At 42.7% G+C, this 16,872-nt stretch overlaps 1 protein-coding gene across 1 annotated transcript in view; it reads left to right on the forward strand.

Moving 5' to 3' along the window:
- The first annotated feature begins 1,064 nt into the window (after positions 1–1,064).
- LOC126335154 (sterol O-acyltransferase 2) overlaps positions 1,065–16,872 on the forward strand; it is a 176,275-nt gene continuing 160,467 nt past the window's right edge. Inside the window, exons 1-2 of the mRNA XM_049998127.1 lie at positions 1,065–1,252; positions 11,748–11,800. Of these exons, the coding sequence (XP_049854084.1) occupies positions 1,186–1,252; positions 11,748–11,800 (120 nt within the window). The 5' untranslated portion in view covers positions 1,065–1,185. The remainder of the gene's footprint in view (positions 1,253–11,747; positions 11,801–16,872) is intronic.

The following is a 16,872-nucleotide window of genomic DNA, read 5'->3' on the forward strand; positions in this document are numbered from 1 at the left end:
ACTAGACAATTTTTTCTTGTTTTGAACCACACTGCCTCCTGCTAAAAGCTGCTAAGCAAGGAACTTGCAGTAGAAGAGTTTTATTTCACGGTATTAAAGGTGAAAAAGATATAGGTGTTCGCTCTTTCCGCGCGCTATACGAGATAAGAATAATAGAGAATCGTGAAGGTGGTTCTATGACTCATCTGCCAGGCACTTAAATGTGATTGTCAGAGTATTCATGTATATGAAGATGTATATGTAGAAGTTAGTAGACTTTTTTGTTTCAAATCATCGTTCCTGTCATATCCCTGAATACTGTCCATTCCTCCTGGGATATCCTGTACGACAGATTGGTGTAGATGGATAAATTACAATAAAAGCTTTAGAAGATATCGGCATTTTATACTTAACTGTGTACTTTTACCCGAAATTAATGTTTAATTTATTAATGTTATTATAATCTCTAAAGTTATTCCATTCATATGCCAACAACGTTAAGCTGACTCTAGATATTAAGACTCTGAAACTGGGGAAAAAAGGAGAAATTTGTGTTGAGTATCAACAAAAATAAGTGGCAGAATTACTGTTGATCAACACTCGTCAGAGTGGAAATACATGAAATGAAGAAAAATATCGTGTGGACAACTGTCACACTTTTGACATACAACACGTTTTGTGTCTACCCCTCAAATTTAATGTTAGGGACACGAAACTTCTTCAGAACCACGGATACAGTAATAGTAATGATGGGAGTCTTAGAAACTTGCCGCATCTTGAATAAATTTCTGCAGACACTATTGCTGAGTCATAGCTCGTTCGTGGTTTACCTCCGCCAGCAGCGAGTGGAAGTCACAATATTGCACCACTTCCTCGCAAAGAAGAACGGAAGTTCGCAAAGACGGCGACGCCAGCTACCGCCGGTGCAGCTCGTCACAATCACGGGAGCCGCCACCGCTGGCGTGCGTGTGACATATTATTGGGTGGCGCGAAGCGTCACGAGCTGCCGCGAAGCGGCGCGAGAGGCGCTGTCGGCGGTGATAAGCGGTGTGGCAGAGGTCGCGCCGGCGGGGCGGACGGGCTTCATTGACCAGTCGGCTCCCAGATAGGGCCAGGGACGCTACGTCAAGGGGGCGTGCGCGAGGGAGCTCTACTGTCCAGTGTTGGCGTGTAGCGGCGAGTGATCGGTCCAGCCAGTAGCCGACCATGGAGGCTGAAGCGTCTCAGACCAGTGTTAGGGAAGTGACCGGCGAGACCGTGTCAACGCTTCCAGGTAAGTCTGAAACACCGGTCCGTCATCTGTCAATTATTTCCATCCCCACTGCAAGCGCTTTCAGTATCATCCTCATTGGCCTTACTTCTACCTTGTAATCTCGGTGTGTGTAGCTGCCAAGAAGTAAACAGCTGACGTCTGATTGTTGCTCTGCTTTGCATAAGAACTGTTCGCCACTACAGCACTGGTACTCCTCTAATTGTTGCTGTTATGTGTTGCATATCCTACATTAAATTTTTTCCTCCATATCTATTCCGAACATGCCATTTGATGTTATTTCCACTTTGTAATCTCTTTTCGTCGCTGTTTTTACTATCATTGAGAAACAACTACAATTTGGAGTTGAATTAATAAAATATATGTGCGTGGAACTTAATAAATAACCATGTTGAATCAGATTTGATCATCCTGCCATTTCTGATTTTGGTACAGGACTATCAGTTTGTATATTTTTGGACCCCTACATTAACATCTACATCACACTCCGCAAGTCACCTAATGGTGTGTGGCTGAGGGTACTTTCGGTACTATTATCTGATCTCTCCAACCCTGTTCTACTCGCGCGTAGTGCGCGGGAAGAATGCTTGTCGGTAAGCCTCTGTATTGGTTCTAATGTTTCGAATTTTCTCCTCATAGTCAGTACGCGAGATGTATAAGGGGGGGGGGGGTTAAGCAATATGTTGTCAAACTCTTCCTGCAAGGGCTATCCGTGAAGCGCAACGCCTCTCTTGTAACGTTTGCCAGCGGAGTTTGTTTACCATCTCCGTAAAGCTATACGTGACGAAACACGCCGCTCTTCGTTGGATCTTCTCTATCTCCTCTGTTAGTCCTACCTGATAGGGACTCCAGACAGATGAACAGTACTCGAAAATTGGGTGAACAAGCGCCTGATAAGCCACTTCTTTCGCGGGTAAGTTACATTTCCTTAAGATTCTTCCGATGCATCTGAGTCTGGTATGTGCTTTTCCCACTATCTGTTTGATTTGGTCATTCCACTTAAGATCGCTCTGTATAGTTACGCCTAGATATTTTACGGCAGACGCTGTCTCCAACTGTTAGTCACCAATAGTGCAGCTGTACAGTAGTAGATTTCTTTTCCTGTATATGCACAATATGTTACATTTATTTACGTTCAGTCAACTGCCAGAGCCTGCACCATTCATCAGTTCTCTGCAGGTCGTTCTGCAAATTCTTACCATCCTCTGGCGTTGCTACTTTGGTATAGACAACTGCCTCATCTGCGAATAGCCGTAAACAGCATCCGACGCTTTCTACTAGGTCATTTATGAGTACTGAAAACAGAAACAGTTTCCTGTGGTACTCCGGATATTACCTCTACATCTGTCGAATTTATCCCGTGAAGAGCGATGTGTTGAGTTCTGTCCGAAAGAGAGTCTTGAATGCAATTGCAAATCTGCTCCGATGCTCTCGTAAGCTCGTATATAATCATTAAACGGCAATGCGGTACGGTGTCAAATGCGTTACTGAAATCAAGGACCACGCCATCAACATGAGTGCGCCGACGGCCTTGAAGTTCTGAGTACACCTTCTGTCGCCAAACTCGTGTGGTAAGAAAGATGTATAATGTCTACGATCATCTTACAGGGTCTGGACGAAAATATGGAAACACCGCAAGAAACGCACGCTTTAACCTAAATACTGATACTAGAAGGTTGTGCCCTTTGTATCTGACCACGAACGGCACCTGTGCAGTGTGCCCAATGCGTTGCAACTGTCAGTCGCGGGCAGAACAGTGTACTGTGTAGTTGCGAGTCCGCTATGTGGGAACTAAGAGAATGAGAACATCAGCAAACCTTTCGTGTTCCTGTGGTGGGTGCTGCCGTAACCAAGATAGCGGCAGTGTTTGATGTTTCAAGAGGCGCCGTATCGAAAATTTACACTGCGTACAGGAGAAGCGGAGAAACATCTTCAGATAAGTCACAACGCAGACGGAAGTGTGTGTGTGTTCACTGATCGTGACAGTCTCATGTAAGAGGATAGTGACGAAAAATAACTGGATGACGGCTGCAAAAGTCACTGCGCGACTGGATGTCACACTCCCGAACCAAATCAGCTCCTAAACAATACAAAGGGAGCTCCATAAGAAGTGCATTGCAGGGTGAGCTGGACTTCCAAAACCACTCAACAGTGATGCAAATGCCCATAACAGAAAAGAGTGGCGCCGAAGCCATAAACTCGGACTATGGAGCACTGTAAAGAAAATAAAATTGTCGGATGACTCTTGTTGCACACTGTTTCCAACTTGTGGCCGTGAGTACGGCCCACGAGTGAAACATGGATGGGATTCGGTGATTTGGGGAGCCACGTTGGTATTCCATCGGCCCCATGAACACTTCTCAAGGTCGCGTAACTGCCAAGTATTATTTAACCATTTTGGCTGATCTTCCATTCAGTGTTAGTGTTTCATCCTGAGTAGTGATACAGTATACTAAAACGTCAGAGCTCTTCCTCACACAGCTCACAACACCCATGACAGTTTTTAAAAAAATTTGTTTCAATTGGCCTTCAGCAGTATAACACTATTTAGAGATGGACAGGTGGAAGAACTGTGATACAAGTCTATCTTCTACACAGCATTTTAGTCAACACACACTTTGGAAAATACACTACACTTGCAATCAGTTCTATAGGAAAAATGGTAATTATTAAATTTTTTTATATATCGTTGGTCAAATTTTCATTCGACGCCTTAAAATCAAGCTTGCGAGACATCGAAACATCGCACGATGTTTGCTTTTCAGTAGCCTAACAACACACTCAATAAAAGTTTTGCATCACCTCGGTTCCGAGAGATCCGGAACCTGTACAAAAAATTGGAATAGAGATCAAAATAAACATCATTTCGGCCCTTTTTAATGCTCATGAAAACCACACATTGCATGTTGTACTACCATACAGTGAGACTTTCAGAGGTAGTGGTCCAGATTGCTTTACACACCGGTACATCTAATACCCAGTAGCACGTCCTCTTGCATTGATGCATGCCTGTATTCGTCGTAGCGTACTATTCGCAAGTTCATGAAGGCACTGTTGGTCCAGATTATCCCACTCTTCAACGGTGATTCGGCGTAAATCCCTCAAAGTGGTTGGTGAGTCACGTCGTCCATAAACAGCTCTTTTCAGTCTATCCCAGGTATGTTCGATAGGATCCATCTCTTGACAACATGTTGGTCACTCTAGTCAAGCGATGTCGTTATGCTGAAGGAAGTCATACACAAGATGTGCACGATGGGAGCGCGAATTGTCGTCCATGAAGAAGAATGTCTCGTCAGTATGCTGCCGATATAGTTGCTCTATCGGTCGGAGGGTGGCATTCACGTATCGTACAGCCGTTACGGCGCCTTCCGTGACCACCATTGGCGTACGTCGGCCTCAAATAATGCCACCCCAAAACAGCAGGGAACCTCCACCTTGCTGTACTCGCCGGACAATGTGTCTAAGACGTTCATCCCGATCGGGTTGTCTCCTAACACGTCTCCGACGATTGTCTGGTTGAATGCATATGCGACACTCATCGGGGAAGAGAACATGATACCAATCCTGAGCGGTCCATTCGGCATGTTGTTGGGCCCGTTTGTACCGCGCTGCATGGTGTCGTGGTTGCAATCATGGACCTCGCCATGGACGTTGGGAGTGAAGTTGCGCTGCATACAGCCTATTGTGCACAGTTTGAGTCGTAACACGACGTCCTGTGGCTGCACGAAAAACATTATTCAGCATGGTGCCGTTGTTGTCAGGGTTCCTCCGAGCCAAGATACATAGGTACCGGTCATCCACTGCAGTAGTAGCCCTTAGGTGGCCGGAGAGAGGCAGTTCCTGTATCTCTCTATCTCCTCCATATCTGAACAACATCGCTTTCGTTCACTCTGAGACCCCTGGACAGTTCCCTCGCTGAGAGACCTTCCTGGCACAAAGTAACAATGCGGACGCAATCGAACCGCGGTATTGACAGTTTAGGCATGGTTGAACTACAGACAACACGAGCCGTGTACTTCCTTCCTGGTGGAATGACTCGAACTAATCGGCAGTCGGACCCACTCCTTCTGATAGGCACTAATCATGCCTGGTTGTTTGCATCTTTCGGGGGGTTTAGTGACATCTCTGAGCAGTCAAAGCAGTTGTGTCTGTGATACAATATCCACAGTCAACGTCTATCTTCAGGAGTTCTGGGAACAGGTGTGATGCAAAAAATTTTTGATGTGGGTATTAAAAGGGAGTGGAATCCCAAAATGCCCCAGCTACAGAAAGGAATTTTCCCTATGTTGATCATCAGATAATTAACGTCCCAATATCTGAGTCCTTTTGACAATGTTGACTGGAATACTCTCTTTCAAATTTTAAATGTGGCAGGGGTAAAATACAGGGAGCGAAAGGCTATCTACAATTTGTACAGAAACCAGATGGCAGTTATAAGAGTCGAGGGGCATGAAAGGGAAGCAGTGGCTGGGAAGGGTGTAAGACATGGTTGTAGCCTCTCCTCGATGTTATTGAATCTATATATTGAGCAAGCAGTAAAGAAAACAAAAGAAAAGTTTGGAGTAGGTATTAAAATCCATGGAGAAGAAATAAAAACTTTGTGATTCGCCGATGACATTGTAATTCTGTCAGAGACAGCAAAGGACTTGGCAGAGCAGTTAAACGAAATGGATAGTGTCTTGAAATAAGGATATAAGATGAACATCAACAAAAGCAAAACGAGGATAATGGAATGTAGTCGAATTAAATCGGGTGAAGCTGAGGGAATTAGATTAGGAAATGAGACACTTAAAGTAGTAAAGGAGTTTTGCTATTCGGGGAGCAAAATAACTGATGATGATCGAAGTAGAGAGGATCTAAAATGTAGACTAGCAATGGCAAGGAAAGCGTTTCTGAAGAAGAGAAATTTGTTAACATCGAGTATAGATTTAAGTGTCAGGAAGTCGTTACTGAAAGTATTTGTATGAAGTGCAGCCATGTATGGAAGTGAACCGTGGGCGATAAATAGTTTGGACAAGAAGAGAATAGAAGCTTTCGAAATGTGGAGCTACAGAATAATGCTGAAGATTAGATGGGTAGATCACATAACTAATGAGGAGGTATTGAATAAGATTGGGGACAAGAGGAGTTTGTGGCACAACTTGACTAGAAGAAGGGATCGGTTGGTAGGACATGTTCGGAGGCATCGAAGTATCACCAATTTGCTATTGGAGGGCAGCGTGGAGGGTAAAAATTGTTGAGGGAGACCAAGAGATGAATACACTAAGCAGATTCAGAATGATTTACGTTGCAGTAGGTACTGAGAGATGAAGAAGCTTGCACAGGATATAGTAGCATGAAGAGCTGCATCAAACCACTCTCGTGACTGAAGATCAGAACAACAGCAACATATGAGTCTTTGTATGAAGTCGCAAGATGAAGGCAGAATAAATGAAGAGGGAAGCTTCCATGACTGAGTCTCATTCTTGTAATTTAAAGATGGCTCTTCTGCGTACAGCCATATTGTGAATCCAAGGTAATCTCGGAAGGTGTGGTTGTTTCCATTTATAATATTTGTCTTTAGGTGCAGATGCTTGCCATTCCTCTTCCCACTGGATTCAGGTTAAGGTTCCAGAGGTTGCAGCTTCCTTGGCCAGCTGGTCCACAGATTCATTTTATAAAATACCCTTACGAGCTTTAACCCGCACGAGAAAAATATACTTATTACGTCGAGAGCATACCGATATTTCGCGGGCTATGTCTATGACCAGTTTACTACTGGGATTGTCCCAATTTTCCGCTCTCTGTGGCATCAAGAATGCTCTTTGCGACCAAGATAATTAGCTCCTTTTGCAATTCTAGGTTACCGAGAACATAATGACCTTCTTCATTACTACCGCTTCCGCCGTATAAGAAGCTGATTGGAGAAACTAGTCATGACTGGCTTCGTGACCACGAGATTGAATTTTCGCATCTCCCCTGGTCACCACAGCCGGTAGATCTGAATATTATCATTTGTGGTCTAATTTCGAGAGAATGGTGCTTGATCTCGTTCAGAGACGACTGCAAACTGTCTCGAAGTCCAACGGTTTTCCTACACCGTATTAGGCATCATAATGTGTTGTGTTTTTGACGTTTCCATATCTTATTCACCCTCTGATAGCTTCCTCCGTGGCCGAGGTCGATAACACACGCTTGTATGGTGCCGCTGAACTCGGAAGTAAGCGGGTTCGAATCCTGGTGGGTCAAAAGATCCCCATCAGTATTTGGCCGACAACAGGAAGAGAGCTGATGGCGTAAAGATCACGACCATGTCCTTCATTAAATTCCAAACCTCTGAACAGCGTAGTATGAAGTGAAAGCATCTGATGAACTTCTCCACTCGATGGAGAAGTTAAGCCCGTTTGCCCCCTTGGTGCTATTCGCGAGGAGTAGGCTGTGTGTTGTCACCAGGTTTCACCCTCTCCCTTTTCCCTCATTCATAGTGCGAGGGTCACTCCAATAGAAATGCAAATTCTTTTTTAAATCGATTTTTTATTCTACACGTTGAAAAGTTTTACAGTGTGTAGATACCTCCTTTAGGAACAATATTTTCATTTCTCCATATCATTTCCAGCCCTCTCAACTGCCTTACGCCATCTTGGAACCATCGCCTGTATATCCGCACGGTAAAATTCTGGGCCTACCTGTTGGAGCCACTGTTTGGCAGGGTGCACAAGGGAGTCACCATCTTCAAACCTTGTTCCACGAAGAGAGTCTTTCAGTTTCCCAAAGAGATTGTAGTCACATGGAGCCAGGTCAGGACTGTAAGACGGGTGTTTCAGTGTTGTCCATCCGAGTTTTGTGATCGCTTCCATGGCTTTTTGACTGACATGTGGCCGTACATTGTCGTGCAACAGCAAAACATCCTGTTTTTGGCGATGTGGTCGAATACGACTCAGTCGAGCTTGAAGTCACATATGCATCAGAATTTATGGTGGTTCCACTTGGCATGATGTCCACAAGCAAGAGTACTTCGGAATCGAAAAACACCGTAGCCATAACTTTTCCAGCAGAAGTTGTGGTTTTGAATTTTTTTTCTTGGGTGAATTTGCATGATGCCACTCCATTGATTGCCTCGTTGACTGTGGTGGAAAACTATGCAACCATGTTTCATCACCTGTCACAATTCTTCCAAGAAATTCATCCCCACCATTCTTGTACTGTTCCAAAAGTTCGCTGCATAGCGTTTTTCTTGCTTCTTTGTGAGCCACTATCAACATTCTGGGAACCCACCTGGCACAAACCTTTTTTAGCACCAACACTTTCAGTATTCTGCAAACACTTCCTTCCGCTATCTCAACGTAACGTGACAATTCGTTCACTGTGATGCGTCTGTCAGCAGTCACCAATTCGTTAAGTCTCTGCACACTGTCTATAGTGTGTGCAGTATGAGGCCTGCCACTGTGAGGACAATCCTCAATATTGCCGTGCTCGCTTTCATCACGTAAACTGCTTGCCCACCGAATAACTGTACTGCGATCGACAGCAGCATCTCCATACACTTTTTCAACCTCTTGTGGATGTCTCGTTTTCACACACAGGAATTCTATGACAGCACGTTGCTTCTGACGAACGTCAAGTGTGGCAGCCATCTTGAAGACGTGCTGTGACGGCGCCACTCACGGGAATAGGTTGAACTAAATTTGAAAACAAGCGGTAAGGATGTATCTACACACTGCAAAACTTTCACACATGCATAATGAAAACTGTATTTTTACAAAAATAGTGTGCATTTCTTTTGGAGTAACCCTCATACAAACCCAACACTACAATGTACAAGCACTCACCAGTCATCCAAAGGACACACACACCTGACGCTTCAGAACAGGTCTCAAGATAAAAAAGCTTAGAAATGTTCAGATGGTAAACAAATGTACAAATTAATTTTCGATGTGAATGTAAAATAACACGTGCAACATAATTACGATCTATCGTGCAAAATTATCCATGGAACATAAATCTAACTAATCAACCACCTGCACTAGGAGCTTGCCTAGAAGGATGATGGAGGATCCTGCATCTTCATTCCTACGCTTATTCCCTTAAGATGGTACTACTCTGACTTTGAAAACCATCTTAAAAGCGCTTTTTAAACAGTAGACAAACTATCAGCACCTTCGTAACACACCTATTGTCCCGAAATTTTCTTAAGAGTAACTAATCCAACTTTAGAAATATAGAAATGTCCATAAATTCAATCTTAGCTGTCATGAACACGGTCTTGAGCTGTTAAAGATCTTTGAAACCAGTTTTTGTAACTACTAAAAACAATTCGTAGGTTATGTATTATACTATACGGATTTTTCTCTATTCGTTTAAAATATCGTCAGTTTTAGCATATTTGAATGATTACAGCTTCCATCCAGAAGTGTCTTCTTGCGCACTTTTCAGGTTTTCCTGAGTTTGGTGTTGATGTTTTTATCCTGCTTTCACGTGTGTGCATGGCACTAGACAGTTCTTGACGTAAAATTCTAGAGGTGAAATATTTTTTCGATTTTACGTCAAGTGATGTGAAATTAGTATAAAAATATTAGTGATAAGCTCAGGAAAACCTAGAAAATGTGCAAGCAGACGACACTTCCCCATGTAAGCGGAAATTGAACGAAAATTGATAAGGTTGGAAGATCCGCTTCAGTTGTAAATGATGTATTTACGTGAGCAGTTTCGGAGACTGTTGCTCCATTATCAGGAGATGCATATGATTTTCCTTTGTCTGGTGAGACGGACGCTTCTTTGGCAGTTCCGGCACATCCTAATGTCACATATACAAGAGCTATGCGTAATGCCCGTCTCACACCAATGGCTTTATGATGTGAGGCACCCGATGATGGAGCACTAGGCTTCGAAACCAATGGTGCTAATAAAATATCATTTACAACTGAAGCTGATTTCTAAATCTTATTAGTATGTTCCTCAGTTGCTGCTGAACACCAAATAAGTCTTTGTGGGTCAGATAAAAATTTTAACTCTGACGATGTTTTAAATGGATAAAGCGAGATATTTGGGGCAAAATAAACACGCATATGGTAAACTACTTAGGTATTTGTAGTAACTACAAAGAAAGATTTCAAATACCTTTTATAAGTGCAAAGTAGCAACTGACACAGTGGCCACATAGACCACCGCGTCTTCAAGAAAACTGTCTTAAGGCTCCAAACGCGATTATTTTTGCACGTACGCTTTAGGTCACTTACCCATGAAATAGTGGTACGCTGCAAGGATATCACCCTTTCATTTACAATTTAAAACCAGTCGTAAGTTGCAGAACGTTCCTTATTGACATACGAATGACGCGTTTCGCCCGGATAGGGCATCATCAGGTCATGTTAAAATATCAGAAATTATTCTACCAAAAAACCTCCGTCAAGAAGGCATGATATTGCGTAAAACGTACTAAAAGGCAACCTCACGAAGGCGGCGGCAGGCGTAGCAGCGCAGAACAGGACCCCGCGCGAAAACTGCGAACGAAAGTCACAGCTCGTACTAACAGACGGAAAGTCATCGAGTGAAACTGATGTGATTTCTGGCGTTCCCGAAGGTAGTGTTATATGCCCTTTGCTGTTCCTTATGTATTAAATGATTTAGGGCAGAAACTGAGCAGCAGTCTTAGGTTGTTAGCATATGATACTGTCATTTATCGTCTAGTAACGTCAACAGAAGATAAAGATATCTCTATGGTGCAAAAATTGGCAATTGACCATAAATAACGAAAAGTGTGAGGTCATCCACATCAGTACTAAAAAGAATCAGTTAAACGTCTGTTATACGATGAAGCAATCAAATGTAAAGGCCGCAAATTCAACTAAATACCTAGCAATTATAATTAACAACAACTTAAATTGGAAGGAACACGTAAAATATGTTGTGGGGAAGGCTAACCAAACACTGCGTTTTATTGGCACCACGCTTGGATAATGTAACATATCTACTAAAGAAACTGCCTACACTACGCTGCTCCGTCGTCTTTTAGAATACTGCTTCGCAGTGTGGGCTCCTTACCAGATGGGATTGACCATCGAGAAAGTTCGAAGAAGGGCAGCACCTTTTGTATTATCGCTAAATAGTGGAGAATGTGTCACTGAAATGATACACGATTTGGGGTGGACATCATTAAAACAAAGACGTTTTTTGTTGCGGCAGAATCTTCTCATGAAATTTTGATCACGAGTTTTCTCTGAATACGAAAATATTTTGTTGACACCGACATGCATAAGAAGAAACGATCATCATAATAAAATAAGGGAATTCAGAGCTCGTACCGAAAGATATAGGTGTTCATTTTTCTTCGCGCTGTACGAGATGAACCCTCTGCCAGGCACTTCAATGTGATTTGCAGAGTATCCCTATAGATGTAGATGAAAGCCGTACTGTACAACGATCCCAGAGGCCTGTGCGTATTCACGTAAGAGGATACGTATGAATCAAATGTATTGTTTGAATGTCTGCCTGTTCGTGATGGTTTTCCTTTCTTTTCCAGAAGAGAAGAAAAAACCGAGGCCTAATGTGCTCGAACTGAAGGAGCGAATACAGGTAAGGCACTGCTTGTTTTCATTTTCCTCGTACACTACTACTTTCACCGTCTTTTGGTTGGGGTGTTAGCTATAGGAACAACGTTATTTACCCCATAAAGGGCTGTTGTAAACTTAAATTATCAGTGTCTTTATAAACGATCACATCGTGTGTGACAAATAATGTAAACAGTTGATTCTCATATTTAGATAAATGAGGTGTGTTTCGAATAACATAGACGTCGCTGTCAGAAATTCTCTGGTGAGAATTTACGAACAACTATCATTAGTGATGGCGTGCTGTACACTATTTAGGATAAAAGACAGAAGTGAAGATCTTACAAACTTAGCAGGAAGGACTTTGTTTAGAAAGTAGTTGCTGACTGTAAAGGTGGATGCTACGTAACAAAATGGTTCAAATGGCTCTGAACACTACGGGACTTAACATCTATGGTCATCAGTCCCCTAGAACTTAGAACTACTTATACCTAACTAACCTAAGGACATCACACAACACCCAGCCATCACGAGGCAGAGAAAATCCCTGACCCCGAGGGAATCGAACCCGGGAACCCGGGCGTGGGAAGCGAGAACGCTACCGCACGACCACGAGATGCGGGCTGCTACGTAACAGTTCCATGTGCACTGCCGCCTGCTTAACACTCGTATGAGTAAATTGATAAATGGCAGACAATAAGTTTTTTACCTAATGTAAATATGGAAGTATTAATGAGGAACGTTGTTACCTGTCATGCTAAAATTGATCTCCAGTAACAGAATGTGGATACTTAGGTAATTCATGGAAAACGTATGCTTCATATGTGGATTTGAATCAGTTTAGTCTGTAGGCGCTTTTAAAGAATTTTTTTTTCTGAAAAGTATAACTTCGCCCTGAGCCCTAAACCAGGATACTAAACCAAACCTGAAATTGTTTCTGTACTGTAATGCACTTCATCTACAGCCGAATTTTGTTGTTAGTAACAAATGCCGTGACAGAGTACGTACAGAGCGAAATGTTAAAACAAATCGTGGGTCATTACGGAGACAAACGGAGAACGTTAGACGTTACTTCATGCAGTACTCACATCATAAACATTTTCAAGATAAATGTTCATTGATTTAGGTTGTATTGCAGCCACAGGTAATATGATTCGGCGCAGTTACTCGTAAGTGTGTAGTATTTCTGCCAGTGTTACAACAAAATGCCTCTGTCCCCGATCGCGTCCCGACTTGATTATGGTTGTCAAGTTTACGGCTAAGCAACACGATCAGCTCTGAAACTATTAGAATCAGTCCATCATTGTAGAGTAAGACTAGCTCCTACACTTTCCAGACCAGTCCTGTAGACAGTCTCCTCCACCATCTGACAATTTCCTAATTACTTCTGCAGCGGGGATCGACTCCCTTATACTTGCCCTCGGATGGGATTGCCAGTTGGAATTGCCTGAAGACCCATCTTCTGTCCCGGCAGACGTTCTATCACCGGCGCAGAACGAAGGTGTGGCCTGGATAGCGCAATCATGACGTTAACGACAGTGTGGACTGAGGTCTGCCAAGTTACCTTTAACGAAGTGTGAGGGAGAAAGTTTCGCAGGATGCTGACCACAGGTGATTCTGGAATGGATAGGAGAAATTATTAGCTTCGTGCGAATTGAATAAGTTTGCAAGAACTTCAGGATTCAATTTAGGAGCAATGTACGTATTTCCTGATAGCTGAACTTTATTCGAAAAGGTGCCTTAAAGTCGCTTTATATCTTTGCACATCAACGATTACACCCTATCATTCTACATGTTAGCCCTTTCCAGCAACTTCCGATTCCGGTATATATTTTGCTTCAAAGACAAGTGCAAACTCATTACGACAGTTGTTCTTGTTGTTGTTGTTGTTGTGGTCTTCAGTCCTGAGACTGGTTTGATGCAGCTCTCCATGCTACTCTATCCTGTGCAAGCTTCTTCATCTCCCAGTACCTACTGCATCCTACATCCTTCTGAATCTGCTTAGTGTAGTCATCCCTTGGTCTCCCTCTACGATTTTTACCCTCCACGCTGCCCTCAAATACTAAATTGGTGATCCCTTGATGCCTCCGAACATGTCCTACCAACCGATCCCTTCTTCTAGTCAAGTTGTGCCACAAACTTCTCTTCTCCCCAATCCCATTCAATACTTCAACATTAGTTATGTTATCTACCCATCTAATCTTCACCATTCTTCTGTAGCACCACATTTCGAAACCTTCTATTCTCTTCTTATTCCAACTATTTATCGTCCATGTTTGACTTCCATACATGGCTACACTCCATACAAATGCTTTCAGAAATGACTTCCTGACACTTAAATCTATACTCGATGTTAACAAATTTCTCTTCTTCAGAAATGCTTTCCTTGCCATTGCCAGTCTACATTTTATATCCTCTCTACTTCGACCATCATCAGTTATTTTGCTCCCCAAATAGAAAAAATCCTTTACTACTTTAAGTGTCTCATTTCCTAATCCAATTCCCTCAGCATCACTCGACTTAATTCGACTACATTCCATTATCCTCGTTTTGCTTTTGTTGATGTTCATCTTATATACTCCTTTCAAGACACTATCCATTCCATTCCACTGCTCTTCCAAGTCCTTTGCTGTCTCTGACAGAATTACGATGTCATCGGCGAACCTCAACATTTTTATTTCTTCTCCATGGATTGTAATACCTACTCCGAATTTTTCTTTTGTTTCCTTCACTGCTTGCTCAATATACAGATTGAATAACATCGGGGAGAGGCTAGAACTCTGTCTCACTCCCTTCCCAACCACTGCTTCCCTGTCTTGTCCCTCGACTCTTATAACTGCCATCTGGTTTCTGTACAAATTGTAAATAGCCTTTCGCTCCCTGTATTTTACCCCTACCACCTTCAAAATTTGAAAGAGAGTATTCCAATCAGCATTGTCGAAAGATTTCTCTAAGTCTACAAATGCTAGAAACGTAGGTTTGCCCTTCCTTAATCTAGCTTCTAAGATAAGTCGTAGGGACAGTATTGCCTCACGTGTTCCAATATTTCTACGGAATCCAAAATGATCTTCTCCGAGGTCGGCTTCTACCAGTTTTTCCATTCGTCTGTAAAGAATTCGCGTTAGTATTTTGCAGCTGTGACTTATTAAAGTGATAGTTCGGTAATTTTCACATCTGACCACACCTACTTTCTTTGGGATTGGAATTATTATATTCTTCTTGACGTCTGAGGGTATTTCGCCTGTCTCATACATCTTGCTCACCAGATGGTACAGTTTTGTCAGGACTGGCTCTCCCAAGGCCGCCAGTAGTTCCAATAGAATGTTGTCTACTCCGGGGGCCTTGTTTCCACTCAGGTCTTTCAGTGCTCTGTCAAACTCTTCACGCAGCATCGTATCTCCCATTTCATCTTCATCTACATCCTCTTCCATTTGTATAATATTGTCCTCAAGTACATCGTCCTTGTATAGACCCTCTATATACTCCTTCCACCTTTCTGCTTTCCCTTCTTTGCTTAGAACTGGGTTTTCATGTGAGCTCTTGATGTTCATACAAGTGGTTCTCTTATCTACAAAGGTCTCTTTAATTTTCCTGTAGGCAGTATCTGTCTTACCCCTAGTGAGATAAGCCTCTACATCCTTACATTTGTCCTCTAGCCATCCCTGCTTAGCCATTTTGCACTTCCTGTCTATCTCATTTTTGAGGCGTCTGTAGTCCTTTTTGCCTGCTTCATTTAGTGCATTTTTATATTTTCTCCTTTCATCAATTAAATTTAATATTTCTTGTGTTACCCAAGGATTTCTACTAGCCCTTGTCTTTTTACCTACTTGATCCTCTGCTGCCTTCACTACTTCATCCCTCAAAGCTACCCATTCTTCTTTTACCGTATTTCTTTCCCCCATTCCTGTCAATTGCTCCCTTTTGCTCTCCCTGAAACTCTGTACAACCTCTGGTTCTTTTAGTTTATCCAGGTCCCATCTCCTTAAATTCCCTACCTTTTTGCAGTTTCTTTAGTTTTAATCTACAGGTCATAACCAACAGATTGTGGTCAGTACGGCAGTACAAAGTCAAATATTTTAACGACGATTGGAGACAACCTTGAGAAAGTACTTGTTTCTTCCTACATTCTGACACCCATAAAATACAGAATTATTTGTTGCGCCTATAAACAATCACTCTCGATGGGAGACAAGTGCGAGACAGTGCAGTAAACGTGAAAGCCTGCGTGGCTCCCTACCCAGCAACCCCCGTTTTCATCCTACTAGCAGCCGCTGTCGGAAGTGACGTCAAACTGATGTGTCAGTCGATGCGACATACGCCATATTGGTTTCACCTCGTTTTGATTTTTTGTATTATCGCTTGCAGTATGCCGATTCAAGGAAACGGCGCATTGAAGATTTATCACAAACATAACACCCTCTGTACGAAATCTTATAATTAAAGGTCAATTAATGACCCATTGGGGGTAAAAGGCTTCAGGAAATCGTAAGATAAATAATGAGTCAGTTATTTCACGAATTCACCTTGGCCGAGTGGTTAGAACCCGAAGGAAGTATGTGGTTCAGTATTTCTGCATGGAACTCCGAACGACTTTTGAGTCGATGCCACATAAGGTTGCTGCACTACACCGCCAAAAAGCTGGTCCGACACGAAATTACGAGGTATCACATGACTTTGTCACCTCAGTGTAATATATTACTCTTGATATAGTTTCTCATTTCCTGGCAGTGATGCCGCTTTCTAGACCTAAGGATTCAGACACACCCATGAGTTTTCGGCGACTGTTCCTCTCGGTTCTTCAGGAGTCTGTTCGCTAACACCATATTCATTGATGGCACTAAAATCATGGACACGACCGGATATGTAACTCTGCGATTTTGGTGACCGATGTCATTCAAGGTAAAATCATCTAGTTTAAGCTGCAACTATTTAAGCTTGTACACGATCGGCGTTTCAACCCTTCGACTGGTATCGTCTTCAGGATCTACTGCAGAGTATCAAGTACTTATAAAAAGGAGGTTTCCCCTTATGCTGAATAAGTGGGGTTATGGGGTAATATTCCTCGCAGGTGCTGTAGGTGCGCCATCGTGATTTGAT

Source organism: Schistocerca gregaria, chromosome 2, assembly GCF_023897955.1.
Source record: "Schistocerca gregaria isolate iqSchGreg1 chromosome 2, iqSchGreg1.2, whole genome shotgun sequence".
NCBI lineage: Eukaryota > Metazoa > Arthropoda > Insecta > Orthoptera > Acrididae > Schistocerca > Schistocerca gregaria.